This window comes from Rosa chinensis, chromosome 2, assembly GCF_002994745.2.
Source record: "Rosa chinensis cultivar Old Blush chromosome 2, RchiOBHm-V2, whole genome shotgun sequence".
Taxonomy (NCBI): domain Eukaryota; kingdom Viridiplantae; phylum Streptophyta; class Magnoliopsida; order Rosales; family Rosaceae; genus Rosa; species Rosa chinensis.
Window position 1 is genome coordinate 75,805,072 of NC_037089.1, and position 16,368 is coordinate 75,821,439.

Genomic DNA, 16,368 nt, shown 5'->3' on the forward strand with positions numbered 1-16,368 from the left:
AAGAATTAAGAAAATATGAGCACATCAACATACATACATATATATATAATATAATAGTTTACGGGCTTTTACGGGCCGGGCCTATGAGCCTGGCTTTTGGCCCTCCGGGTCGGCGGGCCTCCTTCGGCCCACTTGATCTGCTGGCTTTTTGATGAGGCCTATGTTGATTGCGATGGATAAGCCTAATATTAGCGAACAGTGGGTGTTGACCTTTATGGAGGTCGAGGCCGGGATTGGAATCGGGACTGTCAAGCAGTCGCTGACGATTGAGGGCGAGGGACTTTCTTTGAATCGCGGTGGGCCGTGCGAACGGATAGAGTCTTTTTCCGAACCGCAGGTCTTCTTCCTCTCTCTCTCTCTCTCTCTAGTATGCTTCTATCACACCCGAGATATCTCTCTCTGGATCGTTCTTCTCTATCTCTCTAGATTTGTTCTCTATCTGCAGATCTAGGGTATTGGGAGACAGAAGCGTGGAAAGAGATCGTGCTAGGGTGAATGGTCTTTTGTAATTAAAAGGAAATGGAGGACAAAATCGTCTTTTCACCATCGGCTCGGCTCGAGCCGGTACTGTTACTAAGCCGATGATGAACAGTGAATCCCGCACCCTCCTTTAATATATAGTATAATAATAATAATTACGATCTGATCGACGGAACTGGGATGGACCAAGTCCTACTCTTAAACTCGGCCTTGGGCCCTTGGTATCCAAACCCGCAATATTTTAATGTTAGAACATTCTACTCTTGGAAGAGAAAAAAAACCTCCAATTGTTATACTCATTTGGGAAGATGTAAGAATAAGTACATATGCAGAAAACAATCGTTATGTGCATATCTTTTGAAAAACATGAGACGATGTAAAAATTCTCATCTAGCTTTATTTTGTAAAAAAATTTCGTTTGAGCATATCTTTCGCAAAGACATCGTCAAATTTGGGATCGAAATCTTCTTATTGGATCGAACTAGACATATGTCCATGTCTAATCTTCTGAATTCTCGTTGTATTAGGTTTTTCATCTATTCTGGTATTTTCTTATTTTCTTTCCTCACCACAAAAAATGGTAGTACGTTCACATGTAAATGTGTCTATTGTATATGTGCGAAGAGCCCAGATGATGCATATTTATTGTTGTGCAGGCCATTCATACCAACTCGTAAGTCTCCAATTCCAACCAAACTTATCCTATCTTGTTTACCCGTAGAGTTACCTTAGATACTCTGTAAAAGCACATGTTTTTTACGAGGGTTATTGAGATTTGTATTTACTCTCTACTTATGATAGAGGAAGACAGAAAAGTCTGGGTCATCTCCCTACATATATGCATCAGAATGCGTGGTTCTCTTTCGTTTACAAATATAACCACACCAGTTGCATGAATATTTGTCCAGTCCTAATCGAGTTTTGTTTGCATTGTCACCGTTGTTGGCGAGGAAAAATCCCACATTGGAAAAGTGACAAATAAAATATAACTTATAAGTGGGTGGATCTCACCCAATTGTACCGAGACCTTTTGTGATTAAAACTCAACACCTAACAGGTGGTTAAGTTGAGACAGTATCGGTACAATGGTGGGCCACGGGCCACGCTTGTCGCTGTTTAACATGGTATCAGAGCGGGTCTCTCTCCAAATGCGTCTCCAATTGTCATGGGCCCGAACTTGGGTTCCTTACATTGCCATCGGAAAATTCCGATTGGATTGTTACCAAGTGTTCGGTGTGGGTCTTGGATTGTTATGTTGGCCAAGTCTCCAACATGTGACTTGTGTCCCAATTTCCAATGTGGGAATTGGATTGTTAATTAATTTCACGTGCAGACCTAACCCACACCTTGGATTGTTATATTGGCCAAGTATCCAATATGTGACTTGTGTCCCAATTTCCAATGTGGGAATTGGATTGTTAATTAATTTCACGTGCAGACCTAAAATGTTAATTAATTTCACGTGTAGACCTAAAGTTAGGTTGCACGTGAGGGAGTGTGTTGGAGAGGAAAGATCTCACATTGGAAAAATGACAAATAAAATATAACTTATAAGTGGGTGGATCTCACCCAATTGTACCGAGGCCTTTTGTGATTAAAACCCAACACTGTTAAGTTGGGACAGTATCGGTACAATGGTGGGTCACGGGCCACGCTTGTCGCTGTTTAACAACTGTCACATAAAAATCTAATCTAACCAATGGATCGATCTTATTTAAGTTTTTGACATATGTTGTTCAACAAATTGAGGTTTATAGCAGCTGTGAGTAGGTATGAGAACCTTAATGATGCAGTACGCGAGGGGTAGCAGCTGTGAGTAGGTATGAGAACCTTAATGATGCAGTACGCGAGGGGAGAACTATAGGCTGGGTACGTCTTCGAAACACAACTTCCTTTCTTCCGAACATCAGTCTACCTTAGTACGTACCCCAATATCAAGTTTATAGATGGAGAAAAAAAAAAAGAGAATGCTGAATGGCATGGTTGGGCATAAGATATGCTAATGCAAAGTGCCAAAGTCTACTTGGGCTGAATTATCTTTTCTTAAAAGTCTCTATTTGGAAGCTTAATTTCTCGGGCCGGCCCTAAATTAAGGAAATAATGTGTGCGCAGCCTAGCCTGCAGTCCAGGTTTTCTGTCAGGTTTTACCTCATCATTTTTTTGTCAACTGTTTTACCTCGTCATTAACTGGGATTAGTTGAAAGGCGAAGTCAGAAGTCGTAACAAAGGAACTATTGGTGTGAAAATCTCATTCGATCAGAACCACAAAGGTCAACGTACTCCTTCCCCTCATATAATTTGTATTTTTCTCTGCACGTTCTCACCCTTTGTTGGTTTTATGCTGCAACTACTGGTTTTAACGTCGTCATCAACCTCCTCTCTGTCTGGCCCACCCTCATCAGATTCTAACATTATGGGTTCCTCATTTTCTTCATTCCCTTAATCTTCTCTTTCTGTTATAAAATCCCCAGTCTTTTTAGAAACAAGTGGCCGCCCTCTCTCTTCCTCTCTCAGGCAAAACCAAATCTGGCTAGCTAGCTTATCTCTTTTTTATTTTAATTTCTTTTGCTTAATTTTGTTAGATTGATATCATGGATATGTCGACTTTTGGTTCATCGTCTATGATCAGAGCTGTTCCTTCCAAAGAAACAGCAGCAACATACTCCTGCACTGAGGAGGAAGAGAGTGGTTGGACTAAGTACTTTGAAGACTTCTCAAACAATACTAGAGCTGATCAAGGACAGACTAGTTTCTGCTCTTCTTTGGTTTCTGATGCCTCTTCTGGTGCTGCATGGAGAGTTTCGCATAACAACAGTGTGCCGAAAAAATTGAAGAAAAAACCCAAGAAGATTGGGGATTATGATTTGGAGGATACTGCTAGTTCTCCTGTTAATAGTCCCAAGGTCTGATGATCGATGTTATTAATTCTTTATATGTTACTTCTTCCCTTTGGGATATATATGTAGTTTTGTACATGTTTCTAGGAATTGACTGTTGTGGTCGTTTATCAATATGTAGATTGGTGATTTGAGACCAGTTGATCATATGAATCCCAGAAAGATAGATGATCATCGTATCAATATTAATTCTTTGGTATATTCTTTTCTTATTCTTAATTCTTCCATTATTAATTGTTCTTTCTAGCTTGCAAAATAAACTATTCCGTCATTTAGTTTATCATTTATATTGGTTGGTTAGCAGATTAATTTGTTTGGTATTTATTCCTGTTGATTTTGAAGGGTAAAGAGCATTTTGCAGAAATGAAGCAGGCAGATGAAAACAGTAGTGATTGTTCTGGGAAAAATGATCAAAATACAGACCTAAAGAAAAAAGGGTTGTGTTTGGTTCCTCTAAATCTGTTAATGAATTATCTTGTTTAATTTAGTTTTGTCAATGAACTCGATTGTATCCAAACTCTTATGAGTTACTTTATAAATTACTAAAGGAAAATTCTGTGGATATATATAAATGTTGTATATTTCTTGTAAGCTATATATATATATATATATAAATAGTTTTCTTTGGTTTCTGATTCTGGTTTTTGCATATTCATATCTTCATTGTATCTGGTCACAAGAAGTAGGGCTGTATTTTTTTCATTGGCAGTAGTACTAAATTAGAAGCCTATTATAGACAATATTCCTCAACTACAACAGTATATAATGTAAGACTAATTGGGCTTATATGAGGAAAAAGACTAGACAAAGATCTATGATGCCACTACGTGTCTTATTAATTAAGAGAGTAATGTGAGTACGTGGCCTAACAAGCAAAGTAATGGCTATAAAGATATAAAGGTATTGTTCTTTTGAAGTTTCCCTCTAAGCTAATCAACCCTATAATTAAGCAGGAATTGCTTAAAGTAGTCAAAGTAGCAAATGAAAGTGATTGTCGTGGTAACAGTCATCAAACAAGGCTGCCCGGCCCTTTTGCGTCTAGTTATATTCGTGGTCATATATTTCTTCTTCTAAAAAAAAATAAAAAATTAACCCCTCATATATGCACCATTTATGAACTTCCATGTTTCTTATACCAGAGGATATAATAGTATGGTAACTATATGGTTACTACAAATAAACCTGATCGATGAGTATTAATTCTACAGATCAAAAACACAAAGTGGTGGTGTATCTAATGTATGGTTAGTTTTAGAACATTATTTAAAACCGGAGAGCTAAATTTAATTATTCGCTAACAATTTTATGTCTTTAAATAATCACTCTTAAATTATAGAAACACTGTTCACATGTCAAACAACAATTTATTACATACATTATCAAAAATATTTTTTTATACGTTAATGAATATAATTACATTATTTCTTTTCTCAATACCAGGGGCGGAGCTAGAAAATTTTTTCAGGTAAGGCAAAACAATGGCAGAAGGGGAAGAGAGGAAAATTAGAGGGAAGCTATAGATTCTGGAGGCAATTATGAAGATTTTGCCCTGGTTTTGCCATATTTTTGCCCAATTGCTGTCATTTTCTTCCCCAATTCACCTTGTTTTGCCTTGATTTTGCCCAATTTCTGCCATTTTCACATACCTTGCCTATATCAAATCAGTGTAAACTCAAAAACCTAGTCTAGACAAGTGCCTAATTTGGGCTCTATGTGAATCCGCCCCTGCTCAATACAAATTATTTTTTGGAGATTGATAAGAAGTTTCTTATAAATTATTGAGACATAATATATGCAAAGGGAGCGAGAATCCCAACAGAATCCTAGCAAAAGGATGTAAGTTCCTTGTACGCTCAAAGCAAACAATATATATGACATAGCAAAGCTAGAAAGACAGCCAGTCATAACAATATCTAAATGAATGGAAAAAGTAGATTGATAGGTTTAAATATTAATTCAACTTCAACCTCTTGCAGTCCATTCATATAAACAAATACTCAGAAACGGCTGCAATGGAAGACCCCTCCATGTGCACGAGGATTAAAGGCAGGTGAGCGTTTTATTAGAGACATTTAACTCAGCTATATTCCCAGCATTTTATTCTTATGCTGGTTGAGTCTTTCTTTCTCTTCTTAACATTCCTCTAGACCTTTCTTCTTGCGTCTCGATTCAGATTGTTCTCGCCATTATTAAAGGTTAAGATGCTATACCTAGCTACATATGTGCTTAATTGTTTGGTGTTATAGACTTATAGCGAAGAGGGTGAAGGAAACCAAATACATGCTTTGATGTTAATCGTACAACAACCACCATTTCAACGACTCAATTACATAAAATTATATATGTATATCCCTCTCTTAATCGCTTATTCCATCATGCTTCTTTTTTTTTCTTTTTTCTTTTTTCTTTTCCTTATGCAAACCAAACATGTCATTATTGACATATAGTTTTCCTGTCCACCAAAGTGCCAAAGTTGGTACATGCTAATTGACACTTTGACAGTATTAGCTATAGCTATATAGGGATGTTTGTAGCTATGGTCTAGAAAAGGTTCCTAATGATGCGTGTATATTTGTACATCAACTTGCTAATTAAATCCTATTGCAGACATAGCATAATGAGGTGATCATGACGAAGTTTGCAACTTCATATAAACTTCTCAACATTAGGTAATTTATAAACCTATGAATTAGACCGATTAATAAGTTTGATGTGCACAATGACCTCTAGAAATGTAAGCAACACCTTCGGTTAAAATTTGATATAATAATTCATATACAGAATAGATTTTAGGAGACAGTGTACAGGCAAATGTCATCAATAAAAATTTTACTAAACCGTAAAAGAACTTCTCATTTAAATGTTATGATAGCAAATTGTTTATATAAATGTTTCGCGTGATGATGTAGAAGAGATATAACATAACCAATCACACTGTGCTTATGCAAAATGCTCCTCTTACTTAAAATTTTTTTTTGAAATAGAAGTTGAATTCATTAGATCAACAGCCAATAGGCTAGAGTCTGCCATAACTTACAAAAGCAAAACTCGGCAAGAAAATCCGAACTAAAACTATAGAAGCTAGAGTAGATCATTAAAATCTCTGGGACGCTCGCTTTTAAACAAGCCTATCTAAGAATGTATAAACCTCGCCCTCTACGGAAAGAAAATCATTCAACTAGCCCTTCCTTGCCAAGCACGCAATTATGGTACAAGTAAAAAACTAGAAACGTCATAGAAGACTCATAGAAGTCCATACACTCTCACATAAGCTTTACCCCAAGTAACAGAAACTAAAAAAGAGCCAACTCCTTCCCTTTCGGGTTGGAGTGTTTCCCTACAGACTGCTTCATTGTTGGAGACTTATTCTTCTCCTTACCCTCACCATGCTTTGAGATCTGCTGCTTGCCACTAGACAACGACTTATTTCTACTGCCAGAAGGTCGTCCTCGCTTCCGCTTCATACTCCCAGAATGAGTCTCCTCCTGTATATGGTCCAGGCCAAGCTTTTTAGAATCAGGAATGAGATTTCTCTTACCTACCGCCAAACTCAATTTCAGTTTCTTAGGGGAGATAGTCAGGTTGTCTTCTCTGTCTCGATGCTTGCCAATGATACGTTCTAGAGTTTCCGCTGTCCCCTGAAGTTCACGCACCACAACATGTCGCTTCTGCTTTGGAAACAAAGCATTCAAACATGGTTCCCCACTCAGACCAGGATCTGGAGTCCGAAATACCAACGGTGGACACGGGGTGGTAACCCTAGCTCTTACACCAGTAGTGAGCCAACTACCACTAGCATGCCCCTATGTTGACCCCGCCCAAACTCCCGGCGAGCCCCCATCATTCATCTCTGACACCGTGGTCTGGGACCCCAAAAAAATTCTCTCGGCTTCATCATCGTCTTCATCCAGAGCCGGTCCGGAGCATGGCAAACCCACATGTGTGACTAATCCACATACATAGCATCTTCCTTAAAGCTTGTCATAACGAAATTGGTAGCGCAACTCGACCGCATCTTCCACCAAGTACCACCGCTTGAAAGGCAATGGTTTATTCAAAGGTATCTCAACCCTAATCCGGAGTTTCCCAGTCTTCTTAGCATTCTTATCAATTTCCTGAAAATCCCCCAGCGTGTAGCCGATCATGGTCATGACATGTTCAAACCGAAACGCTGGTGGTATTCCCTGAGGAGTTATCCAATATGATGCCATGGCTAGGGGCACTTTCTCCACCGACATGATACCATCATACAAAGCTAGAGCCACAGGCGCGTGATTATACCCCCATGGGGCACCCCGCCATATCCGAACTCGATCAGACGGATCCGACAGCGTGAATAACACCCTCTGTCCTTCTGCTTTCTCCACCTGCAACGACCCATTAACCCTCCAGGCGTTGCAAAACATCCCCATGAAAGACCTGACCTTGAAATCCCGAGCGGTGAGGAGCTTGCCCACTAAGAATACGTTTGTCTATCGCAAACCCTTCCCCTGCGTAGGTCGCAAATCAACCTGCCTCTTGCCTTCAGCGATAGCAAGAGAGGAGGCTAGTCTAGCAGCCATTGCATCAACAGAAGACATTTTGTTGACAAGGAGAAGCACTGAACCGAAACCCTAACCATAGGTTTTTAGAGAGAGAGTTGACGGCTCAAACTAGTTGACTAGTCTAATCCGTTAATTACCACTCCTCTTACTTAAATTTGTTTCAAGAATCAACATAAATTCTTGAATCTGGCACTATGTACATATCGCATTATATACCTAGCTAGCTCGATCACACAATTAATTTGGACCTTTGTCCCCTATTAGAGTCTTGCCTTCTTGAGAAGATTTCTTAAGCCATTATTAGCTAGATCTATAATGGAAAAAGACGAAGTATATGGAGGAGTATGACACAATACAATTGTAGAACTAGCTCTATTTTTAAAAAGTACAATAGAATTTATCAGTAAAAACTAAAAAGTATTAACCGAAAAAAGAAATGTAGATTTAACTTTCTACTAAAAGATTACAATTGTAGCAAGTGCAATTCAAAATTAGGAACATCCAATCTAATAATTCCATTGCCCATAACAAGAATATGAGTTGGGTGCGATCATACAAGCAATAAGCCAATCATGTATTAGATCCCATCAGAATTCCGAAGTTTTGCTTGAGTGAGAGTAGTAATAGGATGGGTGACCTCCTAGAAAGCTCTCGCATTACAGTCCTCTTTTTTATTGCAATCTATTAAAGGTTAATCTGTTCACGGAGGTAGCCAATTTTTCCCCAAAAAAGGCACTTATACATGATTGGCGTTTTCTTTCGTATACGTTCCCTTCCATCCAACGACGCGTTCAAATGACGATGTCGCTGGATGGGCTATAGTGGCTTGGTATCTTCTCGATCGAGCAATTGTTTTCATCAAGTGGGTGTAGTGGTCGAAGATTGAGCATCTTCAATCATTGTCGATCTGGGGCACTCTGATCTAAGATGAATAGCAGGAACAAGCGTAGCTAGCATGGGTACGTGGTTCACTGAGTTAGATCGTTGACGTTGAGTAAGATTGGGATAACGTGGTGGCCAAGCTGAGCCGGATTCGAGCAGGTGTTGCTCGGATCCGAGTGGGTTGTTGGTTGAAGATCGGTTGTTTGATGCATGTGCTTGTTGGTGGATCCGGATTTGGTCTGTATAGGATGGTGACCGGATGAGCACTGGCGGGGGATGGTAATTGTTCAGCGGTGGAGGTTGTACAGTCTCTTCTCAACAGTGACGGTTGTGCGGCTAACATGGGTTGTCCGGCTAGCTTGTCAAGAGTTCTTAGTTACCTTGAGTGACATTGGGCCTAAGCCCAATCTCACTGGGCTTATGGGTTTTTTTGTCCAGTTTTTCTTTACTTGTTTTTTATTTTATTTTTTCAATAAGTCCCTATCCATTATTGGTAACGGAAAATGGGGTTTGTCCTCATTGTCACACTCAACAATCAACATGCCTTGTCTATCTTAAGAAGGCAGCGAGTAGATTACTTCATTAAATGGTCACAACCTCCTAGTGGTAGGATGAAACTAAATGTTGGCAGATATTACCCCGGCTGTCAACATAATGGGAAAGCTATATTAATTGTACTATGGCTCTGCATGAGTTTTATCTTTCCGTTATGTCACTTTTACAGTAAAGCAAATGAAACACTTTTTGCTAGTTGGTGCATGTTATAATACAATTAAAGGTTTAATGAAGACTCATGCTATCAATTGGGATTTACTCTCAATGCTTATTGTAACATATATGAGGTCTATGCACCATGTATTCCCCCCTTCCAAAACAAACAACTTATATTTTACAGTTTCATTAATTAAGATTTCGAGGCTGTGGCACCGCCCTTACTTTCAAAAATAAAAATATGGAATCTGATTACGAGCCCTAATTGAATAATAGCACAATCAAGAATGTTGTTATCTTAGTATTTGTTAATTATAGGTCAATTAAGAATAAGGAACCCAAGTGGTATCAATGACCAAGTAAATATTCTTCCATTCGTCATCAATAGTTCTTTTGTTCGTCATCATCAGTAGTTGAAGAATTTGATGAAGAGCATTATATGGATAATGTGCAGTGCTCCTTCCTCGCTTATGGTAATGGTCCCCTCCTCAATAGTATATATCAATTAATTAGATACAAATACAGATTTAATTTACAATTTATTAAATGAAATCTATCATTTCAATTGTGGACTTGGTTGTGATTAGTTTTGCATATGTGCTCTGCATGAACCAAAGATTTCAAGTCAGACTAGTGGATATCCATGATGTGCCCAGGCAGTATTCAAAGAGACTGCGTTAGGTATGCGTGTCAATGAGATAAACATCAGCATCCAATCTATTAAGAATATATATATTCCACCTGGGAAAAATGAGACATTGTTTATGAATTTATAAGGGTTTGGACAAATTGATTTTGAATGTGAATCTCAAATTACTTTATCATGATATATGTCCAAGCTTGGACCGCTGCTGAGGAGATCGCAACGGTTTCGCTAAATTTTGTTTAACGCATATTGCAACGGTTCCGCTACCTGTCAAATGAAATACAGAGGGTGTCAGAGAGAGACTGCGATTGACTGTCTTCTCTACTCCGATGCCTAAGTCAATCAATTTATTTATGTGAGTAAGAGACTGATCTCTTCCTTATTTTCGATGTGGGACTGATATGCTTCAATTCCCATCTTCTGATGTTTCAGCGAGATGATCTTGGCGCGGCGCTTGGTGGCGCGTTAGCGGTGATCTTGGGCTGAGCTGGAGCTTAGGTGATAGCATGTTTGGCGGTGTTTCCATAAGTCACACCCTTGATATTTGTTGGTAACACTAGTGGTAGTATGAGCGTGGCTCATTATAACTAATTATGGTTAGGCAAATGTTCATGTAAGTACAGTATCAGAGTGAGGTTATCTCACTTGTGCATGCCTAACAACCACACGAACTCCATGTCACCCAAAAGTTGTTCACGTGTATGGCTTGAAAATTTGCCACACGTGCGAGGGCATTTTGAGAATATATACATTCACATGGAAAAAATGAGACATTGCCTATGAGTTTATAAGAGTTAAGGCCACTCTACCCATAATCAATTTATTTTGGATGTGAACTTCAGATTAATTTATCACAATCCATACTACAATCCTTTTTCTTTTTTGAGAAGATTACACCATCTTTTTCCTTGGTGATATCTAGTTATCTAAAATCTTAATTGGCCAATCCTTTTGGCTTGGATATATTGATTAGTAGCATGCAAATCAAAGTTAGGTGGTCAATCACATAGTTAACGACCACTAATAATGTGATTTTAACCTGTGGAGGAGCACCGGTAGATCAAAAGTCTATCTCAGCTTCCCAATCAATTAGCAACAGTAACATCATGAGTAATAAGCAGGAGACGCAAGTGTTCCAGAAGCTAAGGCCTCTTCTTCTCAAATCTCAACTTGGATCAGAAATTGATTTAGAATAATGAATTTCAGAAGATTCCTGCAAGTAGCTAGCTAGAAATGGTTTTTCTTTTTCATCGCTATTGCAAAAGTGCTTGTTTCTATGTTTTTTTTTTTTTTGCCCTGGCAAAGGGTTATTTTTTAAATTGCTCAAGTAGATTTCCCTTTTCCACTCATGGTAATCACTTCTGGGGTCATGTCGCCCACAAAATTTTCTTTTCAGTGTTTCATTGGTTTTTTGAATTTGTGGTTCAGTTTATCCTTTAGGATTTTAGCACCTAAAAGAGTGGGAATGCAAACTCTCTATTTACTTATTTCAGATCCCTTGGCATGTTGTAATTGCTTCTTATCATCTATATAATTTTAGTTTTAGTAACCTATAATTAAATTTTGATATCGGCTACTCAAGTACGCTTTTCATTTGTCAATTTTACGTTAATTTTATCAAAAGGAAGACGGAAAAGAAGCTTGTAACTATTAATTTCTGAAATAAAATTTATCTGAAATGATATGTATTTGGTTTAATTTGCATAAAAATCAATAACAACGACGACAATGAATTTAACTCAGAGATTGAGCATGCTTCTAATAACATGCAATTTATCAAATAATTACCTATGAAGTACTAGTTATTGTAAAGTATCAATTTGTCAGATACAAAAGAAGATAATGGCGCACAGTATAGGGAATTTTTCGAAAGACCAACATACACCTAGTCCTAAATTTCATGCATTGCGTGATTAGCTGATTATGACCATTTGGTCTGCTTGAGAGGCCAACACCTTTATACCATTGTATATAGAATAGAAGAAATTGAAACAATTCCATTTTATTTATTCGGCAATGGACTAATTTTTTTTTAAATGGCCAGCGCAGCTGTTTGCAAGCTTTAATTAATTAAACTGTCGAATACAAGGGGAAATACAATAGGCTGTAAAATGTAAATTATAATGGATTGAATTAGAAGGCAGTTAGAATTAGAGCCATGTGCCACCAATCCATGCATAATATGCCTCCTCATAAATAGTCCATGAATTCATTCAATCTTCCACCAAAATGTGACTTGTATTTTGGTTTTTCATTGACTTTAGAATACGCGATTCCAAATTCTAATACGGCAGGCAATAACCCCGTGATGAGAAAATAGTAGTGATAATCATTTAGGGCCCCGTGAGTCGAATCACTTTCGTAAGAAACAATCAAATCCAGATAATACTTTATGAGACTTTGAATATACATTTCTTTGCTCGCAAACAATGTATATATGTTACATTATTAACTTATAATTTGCCGGCCCTAAACTACTCTAAACCTATAATATATTAATAAACAAAATAATTTAGCTAGGTTGAGCATATAATCTGATTACCTAATTTCGTATCTTTGCAACCATATAAATAAGGCACAAATTCATGTTTGTATGTGTTTATGTGGGAAAGAAAAAGCTTGTGCCGGCTGCAAGGAAGTGTAAAACATAGCCTGCATTCATTCATGAATAATTTTCTCACTAATTAATTTGATGTCTTGAGAAAACAATTAAGTTTATGACATGAATGAAGGGCAATGTGGTCACCGGTGTGATTCTTCCACCTCATAAGTGAATTTAAATACTTTTTTTTTTTTTAAAGAAAGGAGGTCAACCTTTATTAAAATTTAGTAAATTTACACATTACACACTTTAGTTGCTAAGGCAACTTGTAAAAAAGAAGAAGCTAAAAAGTAAAAGGTTTCAAAATGAAGTGAACTACAGTGTGCTGCCATAAGATGAGCCACCCTGTTTGCAGCCCGTTTGGTATGAACCACCCTTATATTGGGATGAGTCTCCAAAATCACACCCAAATCTTCATAAAAGCATCCCAATATGGACGTGTGAGTTCTGTCATTGCTGATCAACTGCCTTTCAGCCAATTGTGAATCAGTCTCCATTATAGTTGGTAAGAAAAAATTTTCCACCACAAAATCCATCGCCTGCCTGCAAGCCACGATTTCAGCACGCTCTGGTGATAGCATGCCATGCAATGGTTTGCTACCACCAGCGAGCATAGTTCCCTGCCAGTTTCTGATAATAAAACCTCGACTTCCTTTCTTAATTAGTTGCATGATGATAAGATCCATCAACATTAATTTATCTTAAACCAACCAATTGGAGGAGCATTCCAGTGAACTACACTCCCTCCACTAGGTCTAATACCAAGCTTCAAGTTATGAAATCTAAAATCTTGCAGCCTAGATGCTGTCTTGATCAACATATCACAAACCGGACTATTTTTATTCTCCCAAACTCTACAGTTCCTTTCTTCCTATATTAGCTCACCCAAGCTTTCCAAACAAACTTCTCTGACACAAGAACTTAACCATTCCAAAATATTGTAATTAGCAAAATAGGGATTGTAACAAACCTGGTACACCACACCATTAGTTCGAAGCTGCTGCTTAGTATATGGACAATCTTGGCAAACATGCAAAGTAGACTCCAAGGCCATAGTGCAAAGAGGACATATATATTAGTGATTCCAGATTAACCATCTTCTAAGCTAACCTCTCCATAGAAGGCACAATATTATGGCACACACGGCATATATGTACTTTGGCAGAATTCAGGATATTCACTTTCCATAACTTCTTCCAAAAGTTCATCCCCATAGGCAAGTCAAAAGGTCTCCTAGAACGAGAAGTAGAAAAAGAGAATCAATAAACAGTTTTCACCGTGAACTTCCCACTTTTCTCAAAGAGTCAAACCACACGATCATCAACCACTCTAGTTGAAAAAGGGACGGATAAAATTATCTCTGCTTCATCCAAAGGAAAAACAGCCCGGATCAAATTAGCATTCCATAGACCAGTTTGGCTAATCAGTTCGTTGACCAAATTGATGTCACCAGTAGCACTATTACCTGCCCTAGGTTTGCAATTTGGTACACCTGGAAGCCAAGAATCAATCCAAATATTCATTGCTACACCATTACCTACCTGCCAATAGGTACCTTGCCCTAACAAATCTCTTGTAGAAAATATGCTTCTCCAAGAATAAGAAGGGGAAGCATGAGGCTCCACCGTCCAAAAGATTTCTCCGAAAAATACTTAGGTTTAAAAATCCGGGAAACCAAAGACAAATGATTGTTTAGCACGCGCCAAGCTTGCTTGGTTAACATTGCTGCATTGAATTAAAACCTCCTCCTGCATATAATCTGAAACATTTTTGCTAAAAGCCACCGAGCTTTTATCAAAATTAACCAATTGTCCATAAGCTCTCCCATATGTTTCAAAGACATCTTGCATCTGGTAACATGACTCCAACGAGGCAGAAGCATAAAGCATGCTATCGTCTGAGAATAATAAATGACTCACTGAAGGTGCATGCTTCACTACAAATTTCAATTCCATAAAGCAAACCTGCATTTTGTTTATGTTGAAGTAGAGCAGAGAAGCCTTTAGTTTGCACCAATGAGAAATAAATATGGAGATAAAGGGTCTCCTGTCTCAACCCTAGACTAGGAACCGCAAAACCACGAGGCTTACCAAGCACCAAAAATGAATATCTCTCCATTACCCTTCTAAGAAAGACCCATTCCATTTTATCGTGGGCTTTACTCAAATCCAGTTTCAGAGCCATATATCCTTCACTGCCATCCCTTTTTTTGTGAACAAAATGAGTCAATTCATTTGCTACAAGGATATTGTCAGTGATCAATCTGCCTAGCACAAAGGCACTTTGGAAAGTTGAAATCATATCCGGCAAAATCCCTTTCAACCTATTAGCAATAACTTTCGAACATTTCTTATAAATAACATTGCATAATGCTATAGGCCTCTAATCAGACATGTGAATTTAAATAGTTTGATATATCCATCTATGTCGTTAGTCAACAAACTACGCAACATATATTTTCGTTATTTTGATAAATTAAGAAAAAATAAGTATGGGGTATCATTACACTGTTGAATTCTCATACATATATAGGTTATGTTTTGAAGTGCATATAGCTTGTTGGTTACAATTATTTGATGAGAAACTCTAAATTTAATAAAAAAATATAAATTAAGTAGGTTCATTGTATTTATTATTAAAATTTGCAAACACATCACGCGTAAATCTATCAATTGATTAAGATGATAAGAAACTTTATCTCGTGACGTTATGTACTTTTTTTTTTTGACATGATGTCAATAAAAAGGTTGACACTTTTGTCTTTCACTGTTCATATCCAACCAATCTTTATAGATTCTCTTTCTTTAGCCGTTACACATGAAAGGTCTTTTTGGTTGTTTGCTAGAAGATATTGCAATCCTAAATATATGATTGAAAATTACACTCATGTATATATAGCACATGGAATTCCAGCTAATTTCTCGAAAACGTTAGTCTAGGTAGTTTTTCGATCAGGTCATTAGATAATGACAAGTTGAAAAAGGCAGCTAGTGTGAAGAGGATGAGTTAGATAGATAGCTCAATGAATTCATCCATGTCTACAGAAGAAAAAGCTCTCGAGGTTTTGACATTAGCATTAACTTACATAAAGGGCAACTTTCCAAAATATACAAAAGCAGTGCTAGATGAACAGGCTAGATACATCATGTAGAAAGCTAAAGAACTTGAAATAACAGTATACCATGTCTTGCATATATATATGAATTACATTTTGAGTTTGGATTTGCACTTAGAATCAATTCGCTCGCTCTTTACGGAAAATGAGATGTCGCATGTGCTAAAAGTCGTAGCGCTAAACTTCATGAACTTGAGCACAGTCACTTTCCCATGTAAATCAGCAATCGAGATCAAATTGAAAATTCCAGTATTCACATCTTCCATGAAATGAGGGTTTGAAATCAACTTGTCGCCCATAAGATCCACAGAGGTGGTAATGTTTATTTTCCCTCCTGCAGGGACAAAGGCATGCTCCATCAGAACCAATCCTACAACTGTGCCGTGATAAGTAACATATGTCGTGGCGTTCTTGAAACTAAAACTTCCATAATTCCTATTATTTATCGTGACGAGCATGCTTAGCGTCACATTTAGTGTCACATTCGGAAA

At 37.7% G+C, this 16,368-nt stretch overlaps 1 protein-coding gene across 1 annotated transcript; it reads left to right on the forward strand.

Annotated features, from left to right (window-relative positions):
* Nucleotides 1-2,839: 2,839 nt before the first annotated feature.
* On the forward strand, nt 2,840-4,012 carry LOC112189657 (vascular-related unknown protein 1). The gene is made up of 3 exons (XM_024329004.2): nt 2,840-3,383; nt 3,499-3,573; nt 3,720-4,012. The coding sequence occupies exons 1-3, from the start codon at nt 3,072-3,074 to the stop codon at nt 3,858-3,860; spliced, it is 528 nt and encodes a 175-aa protein (XP_024184772.1). The 5' UTR covers nt 2,840-3,071; the 3' UTR covers nt 3,861-4,012.
* The last annotated feature ends 12,356 nt before the right edge of the window (nt 4,013-16,368 follow it).

What these genes read in the sequence shown, in the direction of transcription:
- LOC112189657 (XM_024329004.2), top strand. Translation starts at nt 3,072, where the DNA reads ATGGATATGTCGACTTTTGGTTCATCGTCTATGATCAGAGCTGTTCCT. An exon ending in CTCCTGTTAATAGTCCCAAG is followed by an intron (nt 3,384 to 3,498) that starts GTCTGATGATCG and finishes ATCAATATGTAG; the next exon opens with ATTGGTGATTTGAGACCAGT. An exon ending in GTATCAATATTAATTCTTTG is followed by an intron (nt 3,574 to 3,719) that starts GTATATTCTTTT and finishes TTGATTTTGAAG; the next exon opens with GGTAAAGAGCATTTTGCAGA.